The 27,511-nt window shown below is 36.6% G+C and overlaps 4 protein-coding genes across 4 annotated transcripts; 3 read left to right on the top strand and 1 right to left on the bottom strand.

Annotated features, from left to right (window-relative positions):
* Positions 1–1,975: 1,975 nt before the first annotated feature.
* On the bottom strand, positions 1,976–6,161 carry RVE8 (Homeodomain-like superfamily protein). Its single transcript, XM_086660012.1, has 8 exons — positions 5,746–6,161; positions 4,690–4,747; positions 4,481–4,604; positions 4,240–4,395; positions 4,055–4,132; positions 3,536–3,645; positions 3,331–3,390; positions 1,976–2,676 (listed from the first exon to the last, which is right to left on the bottom strand). Exons 1-8 carry the CDS (start codon positions 5,868–5,870, stop codon positions 2,581–2,583), a joined length of 807 nt encoding a protein of 268 aa, XP_086516138.1. The 5' UTR covers positions 5,871–6,161; the 3' UTR covers positions 1,976–2,580.
* Positions 6,162–12,031: 5,870 nt separating this feature from the next.
* Positions 12,032–15,571, top strand: LOC147558345 (mitogen-activated protein kinase 3-like). The gene is made up of 6 exons (XM_086660011.1): positions 12,032–12,636; positions 12,762–12,891; positions 13,702–13,839; positions 13,926–14,258; positions 14,349–14,532; positions 15,056–15,571. Exons 1-6 carry the CDS (start codon positions 12,464–12,466, stop codon positions 15,229–15,231), a joined length of 1,134 nt encoding a protein of 377 aa, XP_086516137.1. The 5' UTR covers positions 12,032–12,463; the 3' UTR covers positions 15,232–15,571.
* A 1,006-nt stretch (positions 15,572–16,577) lies between these two features.
* LOC147558344 (protein NRT1/ PTR FAMILY 2.7-like) lies at positions 16,578–24,094 on the top strand. Its single transcript, XM_086660010.1, has 4 exons — positions 16,578–16,992; positions 17,821–18,386; positions 18,889–19,766; positions 24,010–24,094. The coding sequence occupies exons 1-3, from the start codon at positions 16,630–16,632 to the stop codon at positions 19,733–19,735; spliced, it is 1,776 nt and encodes a 591-aa protein (XP_086516136.1). The 5' UTR covers positions 16,578–16,629; the 3' UTR covers positions 19,736–19,766; positions 24,010–24,094.
* A 684-nt stretch (positions 24,095–24,778) lies between these two features.
* Positions 24,779–27,511, top strand: LOC147558343 (protein NRT1/ PTR FAMILY 2.3-like). Its single transcript, XM_086657483.1, has 3 exons — positions 24,779–25,259; positions 25,763–26,325; positions 26,568–27,511. The coding sequence occupies exons 1-3, from the start codon at positions 24,897–24,899 to the stop codon at positions 27,427–27,429; spliced, it is 1,788 nt and encodes a 595-aa protein (XP_086513609.1). The 5' UTR covers positions 24,779–24,896; the 3' UTR covers positions 27,430–27,511.

The following is a 27,511-nucleotide window of genomic DNA, read 5'->3' as shown; positions in this document are numbered from 1 at the left end:
CGACTAATTTGCCTAAACTAGTAAATATAATAATTTTCTACAAATGTAAATAATAAGGGTCGTTTCCCAAATAGCAACAACTTTGTGACCGATTTTCTGCGTAGCCCCTACTTTGTCAAAAATACTTAGATGGCCCCCTTTTTCAGATTCTGTTATAACACCGTTAACCAGTCATTATTTCTCTCTCCTCCATCTCATAACCTCTCTCTGCCACCTCACTTTCTCGCCACCTCATCATCTTCACCAGCGAAGGTCGTTGACCTGCCAATTTTCCGGCTGGCGACCTTCAAACATAAAAAAAAAAAAATTCTTTTCTCTCTCTATATTTTTTTTAAAACCTCACCTCTCTCTCTAGATCTGGTGAACCAGATCTAGGGTCTGCGAACAGACCATTGAAGGTCTGTTCGCAGACCTTCATGGCCTGCGAACAAACCTTCAATGGCCTGCGAACAGACCTTCAATGGCCGGCGAACAGATCTTCAATGGTATGTTCGCAGACCTTAGATCTGGTTCACCAGATTTAGAGAGATGTGAGGTTTTAAAAAAAAAATTAGAGAGAGAAAGGAATTTTTTTTTATGTTTGAAGCTCGCCGGCCAGAAAAATTAACTGGGCGGCGACCTTCGCCGGTGAAGACGATGAGGTGGCAGAAAGATGTTATGAGATGGAGGAGAGAGAAATAATGACTGGTTAACGGTGTTATAACGGAATCTGAAAAGGGGGTCATCTGGGTATTTTTGACAAAATAGGGGGATAGCCAGGAAATTAGTCACAAAGTTGGGGGCTATTTGGGAAATAACCCAAATAATAAGCTTATAAATCCTTGTAATTTAATTGATTTTCCTGTCAAATGTTCTAAAAAAATTTCTACAACAAACCATAATTGTAGAGGATGGTCAGGAAGTGCAAACGGTGCTTTCACACCAAACCCCCTCGAACCCAAAATTTTGGCGAAGAACCAAGGACCCATAATAGGATCATCAATATAACGATCGTCGTCGAAATGGCAAATACCGATGGTCGCGAGTTTGGGGAATAAAAAAGATTCCGGGAATAAACAATTAATCAATAGAAATTGATTTAGAAGGCATATTTTTCTTTTAATCCAAAAATTGACTTCATCAAACATTACCCCCTAATCTTCATCTTCTCTCTCTCGCTGACTACCTCTTTGTCGTTCTCACTCTAGATCTCTCTTTTTCATTGTAGAACACTCTCATCTCTCTCGTTGTAGACATATCTCTCTGTAAATTAGTTTTTTCTGTTTTTCTCTCGCAGTCTTTATCTACCTTTCTCGCAGCCTCTATCTCGTCATTTTTCTCTTGCAGTATGTATAGATCTCTTTGTGGAGATCACGAAATTCGTGGCCACGAAACGTTTTGTAGCCAAGAAACCTTTTGCAACCACGAAACATTTTGTAGCCACAAAACGGTTAGGGTCACAAAACGTTTTGTGTCCACGAAATATTTCGTAGCCATGAAATACTTGAAAGATTTCGTCAAAAACCCTCCTCGAAGTCTGGTTCTGGCGAAGGGAACACTTCCCTTCGGTGGAATAGTGTTTGTGTGAGAGAGAGAGAGAGAAAAGCAATGAGAGATCAATCAAGAAACAATGAACGATTGAGAGAGAAACAGTGAGAGGTCGAGAGACATCGATAGGGAAAGCAATAGAGAGAGATAGTGAGAGAGAGGAAGAGATCGAGAGAGAGGGTAACAGTAAGTGAGAGAGGAGAAGAAAGGAGAGAGAAGAGGAGGCAATGGTAGTTAAAATGGTGATAGTTAAAAGCTGTTGTGGCGATGGTGATAGAGAAGATGAAGATTAGGGGACAATGTTTGATCAAGGTATTGGGTTAAAAGATAATATTACCCCGAGAATGTAAAGAAAAACATAGAATCCCTAGAGAATATATTCCCTAGAGATTATTCTTTATGCCCCAAAGCCGCGGCCACAACAACGTTCAACTAATCGAACAAGAAATGAGCAAAGACCAAGTTTAATAATTAAAGGACAAGAAACGACAACCCAGACTTATTCCCATGTAAATAAAACTTAACGATATTACAGAATAATATGACAGCCCAAAGATATGAACACAAAAACTTAAATTGATGTTCAAAGAATGGGCATCACGAGTTGAGAACCACGTATATGTACGAAGAATCAGTCCTGCACTCTAGTACAGAAATATAATAATAGTTACCTGTATTCAGATGGAATTAGGATTTCCCAGGCAACTTTTTGCCTATTTTCGGCAACTAAGCACCAACTCTCTAAAATCTAATTCTGCAACTATAGACCGATCGGATGATTGTTTATCTGGATATCGGAACAAAGAATCTTACCTTACCAAGACAGGTATTTCCAAGTACTATTATACCATAGATGTTTTTATGTACCCAAAGAAATGGTTGATAAGGACATAAAAAAGCTAACTACCTAGATCATAACAATGTACCATGTATATAAAACCTGATTCCACGGAGACCCATCGGCACAATCGGTTAAGGAGTAGAAATTCTAGTTATCAACATGGTGCGAAAGGAGTTGGCATGGGTAACATACAGGTATCGAGTATAAGCAGCTTAACAAGGCTGATCATCTTCGGTTTGATCCAGAGTGATAGCTCTTGACATTCCTCTTGTTTCAGTGTCAATATCATATGATGATAGAATATTTCTCTGCACCATTAAGAAACATCTTTAGCTTGATAAGAAAGACTCCATAAGATCCAATGAAATTAGACTTTTTCAGTATGTATGGAACTTCTGTCTAGAACCTAATCACACCAAATTCGTATTAGATATTGTATAATTTCAGAAATAATAGCACAAATATTTTGCTTCTCTCATATAAAAAACCATCTCTGGATGCCTCATTGACTCGCATGATACTTTTTAATACATTCACAATATATATTAAAACCGGAAAACCATTTAGATTTGTAAGGCATCTCATATCTTCATCTTCAAAACTAAAAAAAGATTATCTAGATCAAAGACCTAAAAGGTACTAAAAAAATGCATAAAAATTCTAAATATATCAGCTTATATTTCTCGGGCTAACACTCGAGTGAAACAGAGGGGCTATACGTTCGGGTAGGAGATTTTTTACAGGTGCTCACGGGTAGCCCATCTAAGATATCGGGTCGTGCTGCATTGTACTTTTCAGAAAGGATCTTCTCCCATCGGACTCGGGTGTTTTGGATCAGGTAACGGACTCTCGGGCTATATTCCCACATCTACTACTATCTAATAACCGTAAGGATATCGTTATTATAATGCATGGAAAGAAAAAAAAAATTAATTACTAGGAAAGAGTTAATGAATACTAACGATTGGCTCAAACTCGGGACTAGACAGATTGAGGGTGAGGTTTCTCATCAACAATAACACCTGCAGAATAAGTGAAAATATTTAAGTATGCATACAGAAAAGATGTTAAAATTATGTCATCACAACCACTAGGTTTCAGCTATTATCGTTTGTGTATTGAATTTTCACCTGGTAATTTCAAAATTGAAACATCTGAAATACTCACAGTTTCAAAATTAATAGGATCCATGTCCTCAAGCTTTTGCATATGACCAGTTGTCTCTGGATCAAACACACTACCAATGAAACCATAGACTTCAGCAAAGTCAGGTATACCTGCAAAATAGTAGTGCTGAGTAATAACCAGCTAATAATGACATAACAAAATGGTTTATGCCTTGTGTTTATACAAAATACATAAGAATACGAAGGAAAATTAAAAAATTCTTGAAGTAGCATATCTTCTGTCAATCAATAATCCACGAGAACTAAACAGATTACAGCGACTTTACTAATCCACTTGTGGCAATAGCCACAATAAGATTATACATAAAATTTGCAAAATACTAGTGCTATAATAACTTATCATATACTAAGAGGGTGCAAACCTATAATTCATTAATTACGATAAGTCTTTTTTTCCGGATAGAGTATGATTTCAACCCTGGTCTCCCCAGTAGGGAGAGTCGGAGAGACACACATTACCACCCAACTTAAGAGGGTTTCACAAAAAGTACTCATTTACCTTGCTTTGGTATGTCAACAGTCAGCACTATCTCACTTGAGCTTCCCATGCCACTGAGGTTACCAATCGTCTCTTCACCTTCGAATCCAATATCAGTAGAGTTAGTGACTTGAATACATAATAAGAGTGGGTTTACAGGGTTACAAAGAGAGAGTTACGTATTAGTATAACCTCAATTCACATACCTCCAACTCCAACATTGGTGTAATCATCTTGAGAGAGGATATCAGTATTAGATGTAGAGGTTGTAAGCACAGACGTCTCAAGCCAAGGGGAATTCCCAGTAGCAAAGCTACTCAAGTTGGAGACATAAGCCATTGATGCTTGAAATGGTTCTAAAACTATCAATTGTTTAGAAGGAAGAAGTCAATACCGTAATAGACGAATTAGAAGAAAAAAATGCCACCTTGGTTTAAAATGACAAACCATATCTTAACGGCTTATGCGGATACGGATGAATAGCTTTTCGTTTGGGTCGAGGAGGGGGAACATGGGCAATTGTACCATTCTTTTGAACCTTTAAAAAGTATTTTTGAGCATGACTTCTTATCTGAAAGTGGGAAGAATGGTAAAGACGACATAACAATATGTGAAACTAATGGTGTACTACACACTACTTCTAAGAGAATCAATACCTGTATGACTGTCTTTGAACCAACATAGTCTTCAATTTTCTTCCAGTCACGATCAAACCTAATTATCCAAAAACAAATCAAAAAAAGGCTACGGTGGCGGTGTTTGTTTTTTCTCTCATTGTTTGAATCATCTAACTCAAATAGACCCAAAATCAACCCAAATCGACCATTCATACGAGTCAGATAAAACAAGACATTCTGAAATTTGACTATCTGCGGGGAAGTTTTCAATGTGATGGGTGAAACTATAGTGGAAGTTAAAGCTTTCATCTATTCAAGGGAACCTTTCTCAGTTTTATTATTTTGAAATGTAACTCTAGTCAATTTCAGACCTCGAGTAATATTTCAGATCTGACTCCGGACAAATCGAACACTACCTAAATGTAGTGAGAACTGGTCCACCGCTCTTTGGTGCAGTGGTTGCAAGCACATGGTCATCAAGATTTATCATATGTAATTTAGGCAATAAGTATAGTAAATGATGTAATAAATTTGTCGAGCTTTAGCCCTATTTCATGGTGTCGGGCTTTAGGCCTCTTTCATTATTAATTTAAATTAGGCGGTTATCGTGCTTATCACATCTTCATGATGTATCAATGTCTTGTAACGACTAACGTAGAACGTAGTCGATTTCTAGAAAAAAAAAATGTAGTGAAAACTGAGAATCCCACTCAACATAGGGGAATAGTTCCACAAGAAATCCAGTTAGGTAATTACACAAACTGTTCTTTAGAACAGAATTAAGTTAAAATTACCAGATCAAATGAGTATTAGGTTAAAATCTTCAATCACAATAACAATCAGTAACCAGCAAGAAAACAAACCAAATCTTAAGAAACAAATTACTCAAAAGCTACACAGATTGAAGAACAATTTCACTTCAACTGTTCTCTATTCATTGAAAAAAAAAACCTAAAATTGAAAATCGCCGTTCACTCAGGAAGAACAAATTTCCTTACTACTAGAAAGAGTAATTACTAAAAAGAATCGAAAAGTGATCAGAAAATGAAACGGAGAGTATACTAGAGAGAGAAAGAGAGAGAGAGAGAGAGTTACAGTTGAAGAGCTTCGATGAATTTATCATGTTCTTCATCAGTCCAGCTTTCTCTAGACTTAGTAATGGTGTAGGGTTTCCGTACTTTCTTACTGAGTATATCAGTTGGAGTTGATGAAGAAGCCATAGATTAAGACTAGAATAAAGCTCGTATTCATCAGATTCAGGGGAGTCAATTACTGATGATGATAATGGATAACCTCAGAAAAGGGAGAGAGAAAGGATTTAAAAAAGTTAGAGAGAGAAAGTGTTTCAAGTGTGTGTGTGTGATTGTCTGCTTCTTCGACTGTGTGTGTGTATGTGTGTGTGTGGATGAGGCGGAAGAGTGATTAGTCCCCACCTGGTCGTTTAAAATCGTACATGAATTCATTTGAACCGCTAATTTTAATCACCCAATTTTATTCTCCACCACTAGTTCTCGATACACAGTGTAAAGTGCCTCTTATTTATTATTTCTGGTTCACAATTTATTATTAATTATTTATTATTATTATTATTATTATTATTATTATTGGGCTTGGGTCAGACTTTTTCTCAGATGAATAAATGGATTCCACTCTCGACAAATCATGGACAAGAGAGATGTCTACTGTTGGGAAAAAATGTTTTCGTACACGCAATTTTTCATATTATGTGCGGAAAAAATGGCGTGCTGAAAATAACAAATATTTATATAGTATGATAGTTCATAATGTTTTATGAAAAATACGGAATTTCTAAATAAGAAGAGAAAGAACATCTTAAAAGAAATATGATTGTTTATGTTCATAGTGTAAGAGAAACAAAAAATAGTTTTTTTTTTTTGTTGAATGAGAAACAAAAAATAGTTTAGAAAGAAAATAATGTTGTGTTCATGTTGAAGGGAAAGAAATTAAATATTTGTCGTAATACATTATGAATGTTCATAATGCATTGCATTATGAGTGCTCATAAAAAGAAGGATTCTTAATACGTTATGAACAAGCGTAATGCATTTTGGTGAATTCACGGATTCCACAAGTAGAAGGATACTTTCGTTCAAAATTTTGGTTTAGACATCAGGTCAATTATAATTTCCCAAATAATTTTGCTAAATTTAAGATTACTCTTAAAAGAAATTAGACTAATCACCTATATTTGATCGAGTCAGGAGTAATTGCCCATGATGGATTTAGTATGATTTTTCTTCTAGTAGATGATTTATCAGTCACATTTTCAAGATTTTTAATAAAAATGAAATAATTTAAATCTTATTGTATGTCCTTAAGAGACATAATAAAAAAAACCTTATTATTAACAGGAGTAGATGATTTATCGACCACGTTTGTGAATTGAGATAAAACTTAGTGTATAAATAGCAACCATGTGGTTACTAGACCATAAGAGTATATGTGAATAAACATTTTAAGGTTATTGACAAAACGTATTGTACAAATGTACCAAGAAAGACGTTTTTCTTTAGCTAATCTTTCTTTATCATAACATTTTCCTTATTCCTAAAACTACTTCTCCTCAAACGCCGGCAGACTATCGTCCGATTAGCCTATTGAACACTACTTATAAGATTATTACAAAAATCCTAGCAGAAAGATTTAAACACACGCTTACTAATATCATATCTCCCTTTCAATCTGCTTATGTCCCAGGTAGACAGATTTCTGACAATATTATCACGGCTCAAGAGATCATCCACTCCTACAAAAAGATGAAAGGAAATAAAGATTTTTTCGGCCTCAAATTAGATATGTCGAAAGCTTTCGACAGAGTTGAGTGGCATTTCTTAGAAGAGCTTATGAGAAAGTTAGGATATGCAGAACACTGGATTAGCATGATCAACTGTTGCATCTCGACTTCCTCAATGGCAGTCCTCATTAATGGTAGGCCAGGCCAGAAATTTCTCCCTTCCAGGGGCATTAGACAAGGTGATCCCCTCTCCCCGTTTCTCTTCACAGTGGCAATGGAAGGTCTCAGTAGGCTCATCTCCTCCAAAGTGGGAACGGACTCTTTTCTTGGTTACCCGATCAGCAATTCAGAGTTGGAAATCTCTCACGTATTATTTGCAGATGATTGCATCATTTTTGGCAAAAACTCCTTGGATAATATTTACAATCTAAAAAACCTTCTCCGAACCTTCTGTGATGCTTGAGGACAAATTATTAACTATAGTAAATCGAATATCTTCTTCTCAAAGAACTCTCATCCGAAGTTCAAAAGGATGATTACGAAATCCCTTAAAGTCAAATATGCTTCTACTTCAGAGAAATACTTGGGAGCACAATTATTCATAGGAGCAAACAAAACGAAATTTTTCAACGAGCTCATTGAGCAGATTAATAATAAACTTAATAAATGGAATCACTCTTTCCTTTCTCAGGCAGGTCGAACGGTGGTCATATCTTCCGTGGCGGCGGCCGTACCTCGATACCAGATGCAATGCTTCGCACTCCCGAAAAGTGTTAGCAAACGCATTATGACCGTTCAAAAGTCATTTTGGTTGGGTAAGTCTAAAGGGATCTGTACTAAGGCCTGGACATCTATATGTAGGCCTAAAAAAGAAGGTGGACTGGGTATACACTTGCCGGATCTGGATAATAACGCTTTCCTCAGTAAGCTAGCCTGGAGATTACGCACGGAGCCAAAAGCCGCTTGGGTGCAATTGTTAAAAGCCAAATATTTCCCTCATACTGATAATCCTGGCCGTAGTAAAAATCACCATTCCTGGATTTTGGAAGAATATCAATAAAGTTTACAATCAAGTTCAAGATCTGACGTGTTGGGAAATTCACTCAGGTACAGAGGTCAATATCTGGAATGACAATTGGATCCCAGATCTTCAACCTCCTCTTCATAATGATAATAACTCGAGCTTTATCAAGGTCTCACAGCTCATTTCGAATGATGAATGGAATGAAAACATTCTGGCAGAAACGTTTGATATGTCTACGAGGAAACTAATTAAAACTATCCCCATAGATAGCAACGGGAATGATCATGTTAGATGGAAACTCTCAACGTCAGGGAAATTCACAGTTAAGTCCATGTATAATCATCTGAGAAATAGCATCCTCACCACCCCTTCTACCCCCTATAACTGGAACTTCATTTGGTCGATCCCCACCATTCCACGTATACAACTTTTCATCTGGAAAATTTGCACTAAAGCTTTACCAGTTAAAAATCGTATTGGTAAATACATAGGTAATGACTTTCTATGTACAAAATGTCCTACCCAGGAAACTATGGAACATGCATTATTACATTGTTCTATGGCGAAGAACATATGGTTCTACTTTAATGTTATCACAGAAAACATTACTTCGATAATAGATTGGATCTTCTCTTGGCAGAACTCACCTCTGAGAATCACAACCTCTAATGGCTCCCACTTTGCGACGATTCTATGGTTTATATGGAAAATGAGATGTGATAATTGCTTCCAACAGACCCCTACATCAAAATCAATGTTGATGCCTCTTTCATCTCTGTTACTGAGCAAATTGGGATTGGCCTCATTGCTCATAATGCTGAATCCAGATTTCTTGGAGCCTTTGCATCCTCGGAGAAAGCGAGAAACAGTGAAGAAGGTGAAGTTGTTGCTATTTTACATGGACTCCTCTGGGCTAAACATAACAATCATAAGAATATTATTATCGAAAGTGATAATATTAACCTCATCAATCACCTTAATAATCAGAAGCATACCATCCACTGGTACTCTAATATTCATATCAAGAAGATCAAGGAAGTTACAAGAAGATTGGATAGGGTCCATTTCAACTACACAAATAGACAGCTAAATGACAAGCTGGCTAAATGGGCAAGAAAGAAGAATACATCTAAGTTGTGGAGAGTTGTCTCATCTTTTTTAATTCATAAGTATTGTAATAGTGTGCTACTTTGAGTTTATTCAATGTATTTTATTAACAAAAAAAAAAACTAGGGTATATCTCGTGTCCTAGGACACGGACACTTGTATCAATTAAATGTTACGAAATTTATTGTTATATTTTATTGAAAGAGAGATTTTTATTAGTTAATATTTTGTATAATATTTTTTTTGTTTCTTTTCTCTTAAATTAGTTATTATTTTATTGAAAGAGAAAGATTTTAATTTCTTTTTTTAATGTTTAAAATTTATTTATTTTTTTTTTTTTCTTAAATTAGTTATTTTATTTCTAATAAGGAAACGATTATTGTTTTTTAAATAGGTAATTTTATTTCTACGAAAGACTATATTTTAAATTTTGAGAAGGGCTTCTAGGCAATTTCCTTTATTAAAAAATGATGTTTGTCCCAGGCATCGTTTTCCCTTCTATTTCTATTTTATTATATAGATATATAGATGGTTCTTATACGGAGCTGTATATGTCATTCTTTCACGGAGAGGAATACATTGCTATTTTTACTACTATGTCCAATTACATTATCCACTTTTTTTTTTTTTTTGTTGAAGCTCATTGTCCACTTTTTTGTTTTCCATTTCACATCTTAGATCATTCTCAGATTCTCCTGCCCATTTGAAGCTATTTTTTGGTTTCTTCCAGTTGATTAGTGGATAAGAAAGGTCAACCCTCAATTTGTGCATGCCACGCCTTAGCATGCCCTCTAGAAGGACCACAAAAAAGCGTCCATGTAGCCTTTTTGAACTAACCATTATGTACGGGGACCACATCTTACATAAACATGTGCGTAGTATTGGCCGACAATCGAATTCCTGAGGATGTGAATTAGTAAAAGAGAATCTTCAATTTAGAAGACATTTTTAATGCAGTATAACAATTTAAAATTTTAAAAATTGTTTACGTGTCATTTTTTAAAAGAAATGACACTTATTTTACATTGAGAGTTGAAAATTGAGATTTTCAAAAGAAATTTCAAATATTGAGATTTTCAAAAGAAATTTCAAATATTGAGATTCTTCTCGGGACATTGGAATATGAAATAGTGTTAATTCTGTTTTGGGCCTCCATTTGTGACAAATTCACAGTTTTTGCCCCCGTAAGTGTATGGAAGTTTGATTTGGCCCCCAAGGGCTAAAAAAATTGAACTTTTTTCGGAACTACCCTTGGAGCTGAAATAGAATTATTTCTAAAAAAAATTAAGAAACATAAAGGCCACCTCTCCTTCTCTCTTCCATTTCATCACCTCTTTCCTCCATTTTATCTATCTCTCTCCTCCACTTCATCTCTCTCGCCACCTCATCACATTCTCTCGTGAAGGTTGCCGACCAGTCAAAGTTTTCGGCCACCTACAAAATACTTAAAAAATAAATCTTCTTCTTTCTTCTCTCTCTCTCCCCCTTTTTGTCTCTATATTCTCTGGCGAACCAGATCTGATGAACAAGACCATTGAAGGTCGTCGGCGATAAGATAAAAAGAAGAGTTTTTTTTAGTTTGATTGTCGCCGACGACCTTCACCTGAGAAGGTTATGAGGTGGTCAAAGAGATGAAGTGGAGGAAAAAAAATGATGAAATAGAAGAGAGAGGAAGAGGTGAGGTGGCTTTTATGTTTCTAAAATTGTTCGGAAATAATTCTATTTTGACTCCCAAGAGTTGGTCCGAAAGAAGTTGAATCTTTTTTGGCCCTTAGGGGCCAAATCAAATTGTCGGACACTTATGAGGCCAAAACAGTGAGTTGGTCACAAATTGGGGGCCAGAAGGAATTAACCCTATTAAATATTGAGTTTCTTCAAATAAGGTTAATTCTGTTTTGGCTCCCAATTTGTGACCAACTGACCGATTTTGGCCCTCAACCTTCTACTCTGGCAAATACCATTTTCTCCGGCTACTACCATATGTAAATTCTTCAACCTTCACCATCTCCTTCTTCATCTTCATCACGACCAACATATCACCTCCTCCCTTTTTTTTTTGTTTGTTTTACCTTTACTTTAATATAAAATTAGAGCTAGGCCTTCGTATATTGAGAGGCACCCTCCATATGTCACCAAGGGGGTTTTCGGAAGGATAAAAAAATTTGCTAACATTTTTCCGATTACAGAACCAAAGCTATTTTAGCTTAATCCGTGCCTACCTAAAAAAATTTATTAGGACAGATAAATCTAATACCTAAAGGACTTTAGAGCAACAACGAAGGGGCGCTACCATTGATGTGAATCGAGAGCCAATTATAATATAGTGATGTCATCCTATACTCTTACAACTAAATATATTGTTACATCTAAATATATTGATTTTAAAAGAACACAAAACAAGATTTATATTTTTAGAATTTCGAAAGTAATACAGGTAAAACCATGATAGTACCAAATTGAATGGATAAATATGTAGTTACTTTCTCCCTGAGTACAAGTGAAGCCAAATTGTTTGGTCACTCGAAATAAAGTCAAAAGATCAACCTATCAATAATACTTTTAGCAATTATTCAACAAAAATTTTATCTTTTCAACAAAATATACAAAAATCTTTCAACAAGAAAATAAAATAAAAATAAAAATTGTACTAAAAATATCAACTTGGCTCTCATTATCTTTTCCGTTAAATAATTTCGTAACGGTTAACGGAGGTGGTTGTTGAATTAATAGATCAATTAGAACCGTAAGATCAAAGGCGGCTTTAACCTCAGCCGTATATCTCATCTTCAACGCGTTTACTCTCTGAGATAGAGAGAGAGTTTTTAAAAGAGGGCTTTAGAGAGAGAAAGTGACAAAGACGACGACGAAGAAGAAGAAGAAGAGTATTACTCTGACTAGTAATAAGTGCTTCTAAAGTAGTAGCATCAATGGCGGATGTTCCGCAAAACACAAATTCCGGCAACACCGCCGATTTTCCGGCCGTTTTAACTCATGGAGGTCATTTCGTTCAGTACAACATATTCGGTAATCTCTTCGAGATCACAACAAAGTATCGTCCTCCTATTATGCCAATCGGTCGAGGTGCTTACGGTATCGTCTGGTAAATACCTAATTTAAACTAGGTTTTGATTTTTTTTAGTGATCTAGTTCAATTTTTATTCTAATTTTGTTAAAATCTTACCAAATTTGGTTGACTACTCTAAATCTTGTTATTTGTGTGATTAGTTCGATTTTGAATTCGGAGACTCATGAAATGGTTGCAATTAAGAAGATAGCTAATGCATTTGATAATTACATGGATGCTAAAAGAACCCTAAGAGAGATTAAACTTCTTCGGCATTTAGATCATGAGAATGTAAGTGATTCAATTTCTGGATACCTTTTACTTTGGAATTGAAATTGAAATTGAATTCTTGTTCTTCTGATGATTCTCTTAGTGTGTATGATTGATGTTATCTTTTGGGGTTTTCTTTGTTGTGAATTTGAGCTAATTTTATCATCAATTTTTGACTGATCAAGCAATCAACTACTTTGATTTCTTAGCAACTAAGTATATAACTTACCATTTTTGGTGAATTGGTTCATTTAGTTCCATCTAAATAGAAACATCGAACAATAAATTGGTTTTAAGTATTTGCAAGTATTAGAATATATTTGGTACGACCTATGTATAGGAGCAGATCAGCAGTTAATCTACAAAGAATGTTGCCGATTCGTTTCAACCAACTTTCGAGTTGGATGTTACTTAATATGGTACCAGAGCTAGGTCCGCTTATGTTAAGTCGCAGGTTTATACGTGCTTACATGACCCGACAAAGAGAGACGTGCTAGGTTTAAAGAACACCACATTTGATCAAGGAATTAAAACTCAACAATGCCTTGTCAAGGAATTAAAACTCAACAATGCCTTGTCAAGGAATTAAATTTTGAAATATTTCGATCGAAATGACCGAAATATTTCTGTTTCCCTGTCTACTGATATTTCCACCGAAACCAAAATTTCATTCCTTGCACTTGAGAGGACGTGTCTAGGTGTGGGAATAGTCTCACATGAACAAAAGGTACTCTCGTGACCAAGAATGTAATGTACGAGGTCTCTCCAGTTATTGCTAAATAGTTCCAAGTCGGATCAAGCTTAAAAGGTAATTTTCTGTGCTCAAAACAGGTGATAGGCATAAGAGACGTGATCCCACCACCCGTACCAAGTGCATTTGCTGATGTCTATATTGTAACGGAACTCATGGACAGTGATCTCCATCAGATAATTCGCTCCAATCAAGGTTTATCGGAGGAACACTGCCAGGTAACACTATTGATATCGTAATCCTTATGACTAATTGTTTCCATCTAGAGCTGTATCTGAAATCTCCTCCATTCATCTTTGTGCAGTATTTCTTGTATCAGATCCTTCGTGGTCTGAAATATATTCATTCTGCCAATGTTATTCATAGAGATTTAAAACCAAGCAACCTCTTACTAAATGCAAATTGTGATCTAAAGATCATTGATTTTGGTCTGGCACGCCCAGCTTCAGACACTGAATTTATGACGGAGTATGTTGTAACAAGATGGTATAGAGCGCCAGAGTTGTTGCTCAATTCTTCTGATTATACTGCTGCAATTGATGTTTGGTCTGTGGGTTGCATCTTTATGGAGCTAATGAATAGGAGACCATTGTTTGCGGGTAGAGATCAAGTTCATCAGTTGCGTTTGCTAACAGAAGTAAGCTGATGAATCCATAATTGATGTGATTTTCCATTTTTGCTTTTATCTAGAAAAGGAAGCTAACCCATGGTTTCTAATGTTGTCTAGCTTCTTGGTACACCTACTGAAGCTGATCTTGGTTTTGTTAGAAGTGAAGATGCAAGAAGGTATCTACAACAACTAACACCACATCCCCGTCAACCTCTTGCAAAGGTCTTCCCACATGTTAATCCTGTTGCCATTGATCTCATTGAGAAAATGCTAACGTTCGATCCCACAAAACGAATTACAGGTACATAAATTCTTTCTCTTGCTATTTCTGTTGACGATTTAAATTTGATTAACGACTTTCATGGTCTTAGAGTCAATAGTTAAAGACAGTAATAATCACATGATCATTGTTGTGTACAGTAGATGCACTTAACTTTCTTGACTCCTCCAATAACTCTTCCATTCCTTAATCTTCTAATCCATCTTATACTATATCTAGTACGATAACTATTATTCCAAGCAGTTCTCACTGAGCTGGGATGTGGTGGGATGACCCATCATTTACCTGTGGTGTGTTAGCCACACCGTGGGCATGCCAGGAACTTAACGGCACACCTCGTTAATTACCTTTGGCGTGTTAACCACGCCATGGGTATGCATATACTGCTAACAAATAGGTTGTGCTTGATGTAGCCAGACCTCTGAGGTCCTGGCACGACGTCGACTAGCCGAGTTGAATACTGGAATGTTAATGAAGCAAGTTGAGGGGGTTTGGGGCTGCTCTCTATGGTATACTTAAATGTTGAATATGTTAATTGATGCAGTTGAAGAAGCTCTAGCTCATCCTTATCTTGAAAGGTTACACGATATAGCCGACGAACCAGTCTGCCAAGAGTCGTTTTCTTTCGAATTTGAGCAACAGGTCTTAACACAAGAACAGATAAAGGAGATGATATACCGTGAAGCCATTGCATTCAATCCTGAGTATTTAAATAGGTAAATCTATGAGCTTTAGTATAATTGATGCAATAACTGAAACAAAATATCAGGACCATTAGTCCAAACTCATTCAACTTAGAAAAGAAGGAATGATCGATTATAAGATCTGTGAAAATATGAGAAGCTTGTAAGCTATATAATTTCGTCGATATTTATTCGGACGGCAATGTCTCCTCTCTTTAATGCTTGGTGTTGTTGTATTCCTTGTGAAAGTTCCAAACTTTATGCGATTTGCCTGAATTTGTATTGCCTATTTGAGATTGATGATCAAGATTCTGTTATTGTATAAAGATTTATGTATAATGTTCTATTTATGAAATTTAAAGGATTTGATTTAGGTATGAGTTGGAAACAAGATACTTTAATACTCAATACTTGCATTCTTCCAATTTGACATACAAATCTTATACAAATACCATTAACAGCCCAACTATAGACTTTGGTGAAATACTTAACCTCAGAAGAAATTACTCGTCGGGTAATACTTCATGACATTTGTCGATAATGGGTCTACTTATCTGAGAATCTCTCCTACTTGGCTCTCGTTTTTCTTTTTTCGGAATCAAGTCATTTTCGGACCTCTGTTAATGGGGGTTGAAGGGACATGGCTCCTTCATTCTTTATCACTTTCTTTGAATTGGTCGATGGGTGAACCTTCTGCTCCTTCTGAGTATTTTTTCACCATTTTTTCGACGTGATAAGGAATTTCCTGTTATCAACATCTTTACCGTCTTAGCATAATTGAAAATCAATGTAGTTTTAACCATTTTTCGAAGTGATAATTACATTTTTATCATCACAACAATTTTTTTCGATCACAAAGCTATAACTACTATCACAAAAACCCAAATAGTTAATTAGTTGAAGTAAACACTTCATATCTAAAACTAGAAGTAGGAAATGGAGATGAAGATCTTCCTTACTATATCTCAATTTTTTTTTCCAAAGAAAACAAATTCCAACCAACAGACTCTGACAGGAAACCGAACGTTAAATAAACTACCAGATAGACTAATATTTTCGACAAAACATTTTATAGCATAAACCTAATTTATTCATTTTAAGTAGATTGTTAGTGACAACCCCAAAGATTTGAATCATATTTTAATCCAACTTTTTGTCATATATGAAATAGTTAATGTATGAGTCTGTCAATATCCCAACTACCACAAAAGAAGCTATATCACTTGACAATTCAGAGTAAGTTTGTTCATTTCCCTTACTGATTGTATCGATTTCTAACTAAAGTAGTAAACCCGTTTATATACACTCTGTTTGGTGGGAAGTTAACTAGAACAATACCATCTGAGAGATGTATCACTATATATATATATATAAAATCACTCTGAGTTAAGGCATAAGAAGGATATCCATTTTCTTTGTTCATTCTGAGAAAGATATGGCAGCAGTAGCAGCAGAACCTCAATTAAACCCTAACAATGGAATCTCCCAAGACTCATTTATGGTTGAAGAAGAAGCACCAGCACTGTCGACCACCCATTGCGGACGGCAAGGAGGAGGATGGGTCACTCTTCCATTCATGGCAGTCACTATGATTGGTCTAACACTATCAGGTGGTTGGGGAGCAAACCTAATTGTCTTCCTCATAGGACAATTTAATATTAAGAGTATTGATGCTGCTCAGATCTTCAACATTGTAAATGGTTCCACTAGTTTCATACCTATCATTGCTGCTGTCCTGGCCGATTCTTTCTTTGGAAGCTTCTCTGTTATTGTTGTTTCCTCCATTCTATCCTTACTGGTAACGATCGTCATCCATTTTCTCAGAATCCACAATTGGTTTAGACTTAGTGCCAGACAAGATCTTGACAAGTAGCTTAGTGTGTGAGTAGTCTCACATGAACAAGGACTATAAAATTTGATTAGTGCTAGGGAAGAAGAAATTTCCGGCAGTCTGTAGGCAGAAATCTTATGTGGCTTCCCATGATTGGAGCTTCCAATGATTCATATCTACTTTTTCTCCAATTATTGGAAGCCACATCGTATTTCTACCTAGAGTCTGTCCAGAGTTTGTTGTTCCCTAGAAAATTTTCATAGAATTTAGTCCACTCAATGTCGATTAATTTTGAGTTGTATGCCCACAAGTTAAACATGGTATCGGACCTTGCCCACATCGACCCAACGGCAACACATGATCCACATCACCCAAGCAACAAAGACAACATTAGGCTCAAAAGAACCATAAACATGTGAGGGAGTGGGAAATTGAGAATAGTCTCGTGGAAAAATGGTAATCTCGTAACCAAGAATTCAAGTTTTGGATTATCTTTTCTCATGACCAACAAAAATTTGAGGTGGATGTCTACAAACTTAACATAGTATCGAGATAGGCCTACACGTGTTAGGCTCCAAAGAACGTCACACGGGAGGAAACATGTAAGAATATTTCACATGGACGAATAGTACAAAGTTAGCAATTGGTTTTGAATTGGATTTCCACAAACTTAAGACACCTCGGAAGCTTTGCTACAATTGCAAGTACTAACTAGCTAGTTTAGTTTGGATAACAGTGCAGAAATTTCTACATGTTTCCTTCATTCCTTAATCATTGATATGTGTGTGTGTGCAGGGGGTGATTTTATTCACATTATTAGTGACAATTCCTTCACTAAAGCCAGCAAAGTGTGTCACCATCAATGGCTTAATGTCATGCCAATCACCATCAACTCTTCATTTTGCAGTTTTGTACATAGCAATAACCCTAGGTTCATTAGGGTTAGGAGGCACACGTTTTACAATGGCTACAATGGGAGCAGATCAATTCAGCAAACCTAAAAATCAAGCAAGTTTCTTCAACTTGTATTTCTTCAGTGTCTATGTTGCTACTATAGCAAATTTTACTGGTGTTATTTATATTCAAGACAATATTAGTTGGGCTTGGGGGTTTGGTGTTCTTGTTGCAGCTAATGTCATTGGACTAATTGTTTTCTTGGCGGGTAAGCGTTATTACTCTAAAAAAGTTAAGCCCGAAGGAAGCCCATTCACGAACTTAGCACGGGTTGTTGTAGCCACAGTTCGGAAGTGGAAGGTGTCTGTCTCGTCATCTGATACTAATTCATTTTACAATGGAGATAGTATAGTTAGTAGAACAACTCATCAGCAGTTTACATATCCATTTCCTACTTCGAGTTTTAGGTATGAAGTCTTTACCATATTGTTTTGAGGTTTGATATAAGGGTTAAAAAAAAACGTCGCAATATATAGGAATAAGATTAATATATGAATTTATTATTGAGAAATAATTGTTAATCTTATCAAAACTATTCTTTTATACAAGCTCGCGATTAGGTTAAACTCATATCTTATGCTTAATTTTGTAATCGACCACATGCTGCGCATTGAAATTTAAATATCAATAACTATTGTAAGTTAGTATCTTTTGTTTTTGCCATTGAAACTCAAAAGCAATAAGTAGTATAAAGTAATGATGAGAAGGAGACATCACGGCGATTACAGAGAGTCATTGTTATTACTATTATTATTGTTGTTTTATTATATAATTTTACTCTTATTTTGTCTCAGAAGTCGATGTGTCATCTTATTGTCCACGTTCACTAATTGTTGCAGCCCTTGTTCGACCATTATTTTGTTTCAATTACTTGTATCTAATTTCATTTCCATACCAATATACTTGCAGGTTTCTAAACAGGGCAGCACTGAAAACAGTCGGAGACACAAATGAAGATGGATCAATAGCAAAACCATGGAGATTATGCACAATTCAACAAGTTGAAGACTTCAAAACCGTAATCAGATTATTCCTACTTTGGTGCTCGGGTTTTTTCGTAAGCATCCCCATTGGAATTCAAATCTCATTTGTCGTTCTTCAAGCTTTAACCATGGATCGTCATATTGGTCACCATTTCCAAGTCCCTGCTAGTTCTTTCCTTGTTTTCACTTTCATATCAACAACTATCTCTATTGCCGTTATTGACCGCCTTCTTTTACCTTCTTACCAAAAACTAGCGCGACGAAAACCCCTAACACCACTTCAACGTGTTGGTATTGGCCACATCCTCAACATTGTTGGCATGGCCATGTCAGCAGTAATCGAGGCACGTAGGCTCCACGTTGTCAAATCTCACAACCTTGAACAATCAAGTATTATTTTGCCTATGTCAGCTTTATGGCTAGTTATACCACTAGCTATAGTTGGTGCTGGTGAAGCTTTCCATTTTCCGGGGCAGGTAGAATTGTATTATAAAGAATTTCCGACTTCTCTACGAAGTACATCAACGGCTATGACTTCTTTGCTAGTGGCAATTGGGTATTATTTAAGTACAGCCATGATTAATTTGGTTCAAAGGGTTACTGGATGGTTACCTAATAATATTAATGAAGGGAGAATCGATAAGATGTTCTGGTTATTGGTTATTATAGGAGTTATGAACTTTGGCTATTATCTTATTTGTTCGGTTATGTATAAGTATCAAAACAACGATGATAATGTTAGTAAAAGTCGTCAACAAAGCCTGGAAGATTAGATTTGATTATGTATAAATGTATATTATAGTTGTGATGTAGATTGTTGCGGAAGCGGAATAACATTAGAATCCATTACTAGAATTAAGAAGAGAGAGAAGAAATAACTAGAATTAAGAAGAGAGAGAAGAATTAACTAGAATAACTGTAAAGAGAGAAGATGCAATCAAGGGATTTGTTTATAACTCAATTCAATGTGTTTACAAGATAAACTGAACTTCTCTTATATAGAGATTATACTTTCCTAACTGGACTCAAAGTGGGAAACAAGATAACTACTAATATTACTTTCCTTGATTGCTAATATTCCTAAACATAGAAACCCCAAATAATAAAATAGGAAACTTATAATAATATATCTTCTAGGCCGGTGGGCCTATAGCTGGGTTAGCCGTGAAGCCCATTGGAGGATGGCCGCCATCATACTCCCCCTCCGTGGAGCAACTTGCCCCCAAGTTGGTGTCTTCATAAATTGGTTCGTCCGGAAAAAACGGATAAATATCGGAAACATTAAAAGTGTTGGAAATATTGAAATCCGATGGAAGATCAATCACGAACGCATTATCATTGATTTTGTGGAGAATCTTGAAAGGACCAAATTTCTTTTGGCCTAACTTCTTGAAAGAACCCACGGGAGTACGTTGCTTCGAAATATAAATCATTACCAAATCACCTTCTTTGAAGTCTTTATGAACACGATGACGGTCGGCGGACGCCTTGTAGGTCGAATTGGCCAAAGAAATATTATGACGAACCTCATCATGCAAAGCTAAGACATGAGAAGCGAAAGTGTCGGCAAGAGGGTCGAACTCGGCAATAGAAGGGAGAGGAACGAGGTCGACCACATGGTTCGGCCGAGAGGTGTATACTATCTCAAAAGGTGACTTTCGCGTAGTACGGTTAACGGTGCTATTATAAACGAACTCTGCATGAGGAATAGCGGTTTCCCAATTGACACCTTTATCTTTGATAATACAACGAAGTAGGTTACCAAGAGAACGGTTGACAACTTCCGTTTGACCGTCACTTTGAGGGTGACAAGTACTACTGAAATTAAGCTTAGTATTGAGTCTCTTCCATAAAAAGCGCCAAAAGTGGCTTTGAAATTTCACATCACGATCAGAGACTATACTTTTAGGTAACCCGTGAAGACGAACAATCTCCCAAAAGAATAAATTCGCAATATTGGAAGCATTGTCAGTTTTCCTGCATGGAATAAAGTGAGCCATCTTGCTAAAACGGTCAACGACTACCATAATTGAATCTCGTCCTTTCTGAGAACGGGGAAGACCAAGAACAAAATCCATCGATAAATCTTCCCAAATAGTTCCCGGCGTGGGTAACGGTAAGTAAAGACCCGAATTTTGTGTTTTGCCTTTACTTGATTGACAAACATAACAACGTTCGACAATTCGGGAGACATCTCTTTTGAGCTTAGGCCAATAAAATCTTTCCGAAACTAACATGAATGTTTTGTCACGTCCAACGTGGCCCTCGTTGTGTAATTCACGAATAATATGTTCGCGAAGAGAAGAGATAGGAATACATAACTGATTACCACGAAATAAAAACCCGGAAGAGATAAAGAACTCACCTGAAGAATGATTTTGACTGCATGAATCCCAAATTGGACCAAAATCGGGGTCATCTTTATATTGGTCGGGTAATAATTCAAACCCCGGAACGTGAACGGACATGGTAGTTAACAGACTAGCTCTCCGACTAAGGGTGTCGGCTACTGTGTTAGAAGACCCGGATTTATGCTTGATAACGAAGTTAAATCGTTGAATAAACGAAATCCATCTCATATGCATAGGGTCCGCGGTTCTTTGATCGTTAAGTGTTTGTAACGCTTTATGGTCCGTATATAGGACAAACTCTACCCCGAGGAGAAAACGTTGCCAATGACGTAGTGCTCGGTATAGGGCATAAAATTCCGATTCATAGACCGTCCACTTTCGTCTTGCGTCCCCTAATTTTTCACTCATAAATTCAATGGGTCTTTTATGTTGAGACAGTACTGCTCCAATACCTAAACCTGAAGCGTCACATTCCACCTCAAAAAGTTTGGAGAAATCTGGGAATGCCAAGACTGGAGCCGAACATAATCTTTGTTTAATTGTAGAGAAACTCTCATCCTGTTCAGGTCCCCATAAAAATTTACCCTTCTTCAAGCAATCAGTAAGTGGTGCCATAACCGTACTGAAATCCCGAATAAAACGTCTGTAAAAAGAAGCCAAACCATTGAAGCTACGAACTTCTAACGGTGAGGATGGAACAGGTCACTCAGAAATAGCTCGGACTTTAGCAGGATCAACTTTCATACCGCTCTTACTGATAATGAAACCTAAAAAATAAACTTCATCCAAGAAGAAAAAACTTTTGGGAATATTCATGAAAAGTGAGTTTTGTCTCATAACCTCAAAAACTGCTCTAATATGGTCCAAGTGATCGTTTCTTGATTTGCTAAAGATGAGGATATCATCGAAGTAAACGACCACAAATTTGTTCAAAAAAGGTTTAAGAATTTGATTCATGAAACGCATAAAAGTACTAGGAGCGTTAGAGAGACCAAAAGGCATTACTAACCATTCATACAGTCCTTCCTTTGTTTTGAAAGCAGTCTTCCATTCATCTCCTTCTCTAATCCTTATTTGGTGATAACCTGATTTGAGATCGATTTTGGAAAAAATTGTAGCCCCAGTGAGGTGATCAAGCATGTCTTCTAAACGAGGGATTGGAAAACCATACTTGATGGTAATTTTGTTGATAGCTCTACTGTCAACACACATACGCCATGTACCGTCTTTCTTTGGAACCAAAAGTGTCGGGACTGCACATGGACTAAGGCTTTCCCGAATAAAACCCTTAGATAATAAATCTTCTACCTGTTCCTGGAGTAATTTATGTTCCTGAGGGCTCATCTTGTGGTGAGGTAAATTTGGTAAATTAGCTCCCGGTATAAGGTCGATTTGGTGTTGAATATCCCTTAATGGTGGAAGAGAAGGTGGTGTGATGGATGGTATAAGATCATGAAATTCATCAAGAAGGGGTTTAACGGATGGGTGTGGTGGTCGGTCGGGTGTGGTGGAAGTATCTTTGGTTGCTAGCAAGAAGCCGCGAAGTGGGGCTACTTCGGTAGGGGTAGGCTTCGGTTGTGGTGTGACGGTGGTGGGTGTTGGTTGTTGTTGTAGGTGTTGATCGGTGATGGGTGAAGTTTTGGTGTGGGGATCGTTGATGGTGGTCGATCGGTGATGGTGATCGGTTGTGGTGTAGGTGGAGTTCGGTGATGGTGATCGGTAAGGTTTCGGTGTGGTATAATGGATGGAAGAGGTGTTTCGGTGGTGGTTGTTTGCGGTTGTTGTTGTTGGTGATGATCGGTGGTAGTTTTGGTGGCTTGCCGTGGTGGTTCCGTGTTGGAAGTTTGAACCGAGAGATCGGTCTTTTCCGTTAACAGTAGTAGTTTAAGGGTACGGTTTGACCAAAAAAACTCGAATATATTTGCCCGACAATAATATGTGGCGTCGACGTCAAAAATCCATGGTCTTCCGAAAATAAGATGACAATTATCCATATCGACGACGTCACAACAAATTGAATCACGATAATAAGAGCCAATGGAGAACGGGAATGTGCATTGGGTTCTTACCGCTAATTCTTTTTGATTAGAAATCCAACCAACTTTGTAAGGATTTGGGTGTTCAGTTGTCGGTAGTTGAAGTGCATTAACGAGTCGTCGAGAAATCATGTTTTCTTCACTACCATTATCGATAATGAAATCACATACCTTTTTATTGATTGTAAGTCTTGATTTGAACACCTTATTCCTCTCTAGATGATTTGTTGGAAAAAAAATTCAGGATTTTGAAGGCTCATGATACCAGCTGATGTAGATTGTTGCGGAAGCGGAATAACATTAGAATCCATTACTAGAATTAAGAAGAGAGAGAAGAAATAACTAGAATTAAGAAGAGAGAGAAGAATTAACTAGAATAACTGTAAAGAGAGAAGATGCAATCAAGGGATTTGTTTATAACTCAATTCAATGTGTTTACAAGATAAACTGAACTTCTCTTATATAGAGATTATACTTTCCTAACTAGACTCAAAGTGGGAAACAAGATAACTACTAATATTACTTTCCTTGATTGCTAATATTCCTAAACATAGAAACCCCAAATAATAAAATAGGAAACTTATAATAATATATCTTCTAGGCCGGTGGGCCTATAGTTGGGTTAGCCGTGAAGCCCATTGGAGGATGGCCGCCATCAAGTTGTCTGTATGTTTGTAAGAAATAATTATGCAAAATATGTTGATTATCAAATCCAAATTTTATATAAACCAACTACCGTTTACTCTAATTTGAAGGTCACAACATTTTGAAATATAAAAGGAAACAAAAAGTAAGGTGAAATTTTATCTCTGATTTTGTTTCTGCAACTACATATTGGTTGCGTATTGTTATTTTGAGTTTTCTTGTACCTTTATCTTTTATCAATGAAAAGATCTTAATTCTAATGGTTGGGAAAAAATCTAGTCAATCTAAGACAATTTAAACTAGTGGAGACCACGGATGTGGCCGGCCAAATCAGCCCCTTCACCGGCTTGGCCTGTGTGGCCAATCTCATGTGGCTGACCATCCATGTTCGGCCTTATCCTTGGATCTTAGGTCGGGCCTTAAGCCTGCCACCTTTTGGTTTGGGCTTTTGGCACGACCTTGCTATCTTTGTCTGGCACATTTGGTCTATGCTTGTTGATAATACTTTTCTACATCATCATAACCTTCGTGAATTAGGTGAAGGTAAGAAAAGAGGAGGACCTTCCGTAAATAAAATTTTACATATCAGTTCCAATGCTATACTTTGAACCACCTACGATAATGACCTTGAAAGTGAGTGAATAGCGAGTCATTTACTCGTTCATATAATTGCAGTAAGGTACAACCAATTGATTCTGATAAATAGAAATATATACTGTTTGGTGTGGGAAGTTGACTATTATTCAATGACTATATATACCATCTCAGAATTGTATTATTGTGTGCACGATACATATTTTTATATGTATATAATACATTTGTACTTTTGAATATAATGATCACTCTGAATTAAGAAGTAATTAAGAGGGATACACATTTCCATTGTTGATTCTTAGAGAGATATGGCAGCAGTAGCAGCAGGAACTGAATTAAACCCTAAAAATGAATTTTCTAGCAATCCATTAATGGTTCAAGAAGAAGCACCACCCGCGTCATTTAGCATTAATTCCCCACGACGGGGAGGATGGGTCACTCTTCCCTTCATGGCAGTGACTGTTATTGGTCTAACACTTGGAGGTGGTTGGGGAGCAAACTTGATCGTCTTCCTCATCGGACAATTCAATATTAAGAGTATTGATGCTGCTCAGATCTTCAACGTTGTTAATGGTTCCACTAATTTCATACCTATCATTGCTGCAGTTCTCGCAGATTCCTACTTTGGAAGCTTCTCTGTCATAGTCGTGTCATCCATTTTATCCTTACTGGTAATAATATTAACATCATTTTCTTCATTATCAATTGATTTTGAGTTAAATACGAGATAAAACATTAACACAGAAGTATTGCATTTTTGTTCCTAGACACGTACTAAAACCCCTTAAAGCTTAGTGTAGGAATAGTCCTCAAGGAGAAAGCATACTCTTATAACCAAAAAATCTAATTAATGAAGTCATCCCTAGTTATTTCCATTTAATTTTGGGTTAGATGACCCAAATTTAACATGGTATCATAGCTATTCATACACGTGATAGGCTACAAATACTCCACGTCACTCAACAATAAAAGGATGTTAGGCTCAAAAGAACCATAAACATGAAGGAGAGTGTGAGAATAGTCCCACGTAGGCAAAGGATAATCTCATAACCCAAAATTTTTATCTATGTCTCCTTTTGACCAGTACGTTTTGAGTTTGATGTCTACAAACTTAACATAGATATTCTATTTTCTTATTGTTGCATTACTTATGATAAAATTCATTTATATGTAGGGGGTGATCTTGTTGACATTATCAGTGACAATTCCTTCACTAAAGCCATCAAAGTGTGTGAACATCAATGGCTTAATATCATGCGAAACACCATCAACTCTGCACTTTGCAGTTTTATACATAGCAATAACCATAGGTTCATTAGGATTAGGAGGCACACGTTATACAATGGCTACAATGGGAGCAGATCAATTCGACAAACCTAAAAATCAAGCAAGTTTCTTCAACTTGTATTTCTTCTGTGTCTATGTTGCTAGTGTAACAAATTTCACAGGTGTTGTTTATATTCAAGACAATATTAGTTGGGCTTGGGGATTTGGTGTTTGTGGTATAGCTAATGTCCTTGGATTAGTTATCTTCTGCACGGGTAAGCGTTACTACCAACATGTGAAGCCTGAAGGAAGCCCCTTCACAAGCTTAGCACGTGTTATTGTAGCCACATTTCGGAAGTTGAAGGTGTCTGTATCGTCATCTGATACTAATTCATTTTACTACGGAAGTACTGTGATCAGTACAACAATTCAACAACAACTTTCATATCCATTACCTACCTCAAGTTTTAGGTACGATGGATTACCACGTTGTTTTAATATATGTTTGATGTAAGGGTTAAAAGAATTGTTAAATATATATGTATAGGATTACTAATACATCTAGTATCGAAAGTATCGAAAATAATGGTTGGTGTTGTTGTACGAACGAAATACTTTTTCAGTCTGAGTCAGAATCTGATGTGATATTCCTTACCACGTTTAGTAATTGTACCATTTGGCATCCCATCAATATTTGTTTCCTTCACGTGTAGGTTTCTAAATAGGGCAGCACTACAAACAGAAGGAGACACACATGAAGATGGATCATTAGCAAAACCATGGAGATTATGCACAGTCCAACAAGTTGAAGATCTCAAAACCCTAATTCGGTTATTCCCTCTTTGGTCCTCAAGTATTTTAGTAAGTATTTCTATTGGAATTCTAGTCTCATTAGTAGTTCTTCAAGCTTTAACCATGGATCGTCACATGGGTCACAAGTTCCAGATCCCTCCTGGTTCTTTCCTAGTTTTCTCCTTCATATCGACATTTATTTCTATTGCCATTATTGATCGTTTCCTCTTACCTATTTATCAAAAAGTGACACGACGAAAAACCCTAACACCACTCCAACGTGTCGGAATTGGTCACGTAATGAACATTGTCGGAATGGCCATGTCAGCCCTAATTGAGGCACAAAGACTCCATCTTGTTAAATCTCACCACCTTGAACAATCAATTATTACTGTTCCTATGTCAGCTTTGTGGCTAGTTCTACCACTAGCTATAGTTGGTGCTGGTGAAGGATTCCATTTTCCCGGACAGATAGAATTGTATTATAAAGAATTTCCTAGGTCGCTTCGAAGTACATCAACGGCTATGATTTCTTTGTTGGTGGCAATCGGATTTTATCTAAGTACTGTCATGATTAATTTGGTTCGAAGGGTTACTGGATGGTTGCCTAATAATATCAACGAAGGGAGGATTGATAAAATGTTTTGGTTATTAGTTGTTATAGGAGTTATTAATTTTGGTTATTATCTAACTTGTTCGATCTTGTACAAGTATCAAAATGTTGACGTTAATGTTCAAAAATTGAATAGGGTTGACTTTGATCAACCAAAACAGGAAAATTAGATTTGATTATGTTAAATGTAAATCTACGTTTGCAACAACAAAACAAATGTTCAACTATGTTTGAAACAATTAATAAAACAAA

This window comes from Eschscholzia californica, unplaced genomic scaffold, assembly GCF_041429995.1.
Source record: "Eschscholzia californica isolate CP2 unplaced genomic scaffold, dmEscCali1.0.p SCAF_2, whole genome shotgun sequence".
NCBI classification, from domain to species: Eukaryota; Viridiplantae; Streptophyta; class Magnoliopsida; order Ranunculales; family Papaveraceae; genus Eschscholzia; species Eschscholzia californica.
This window is presented reverse-complemented; position numbering and strand designations above follow the sequence as displayed.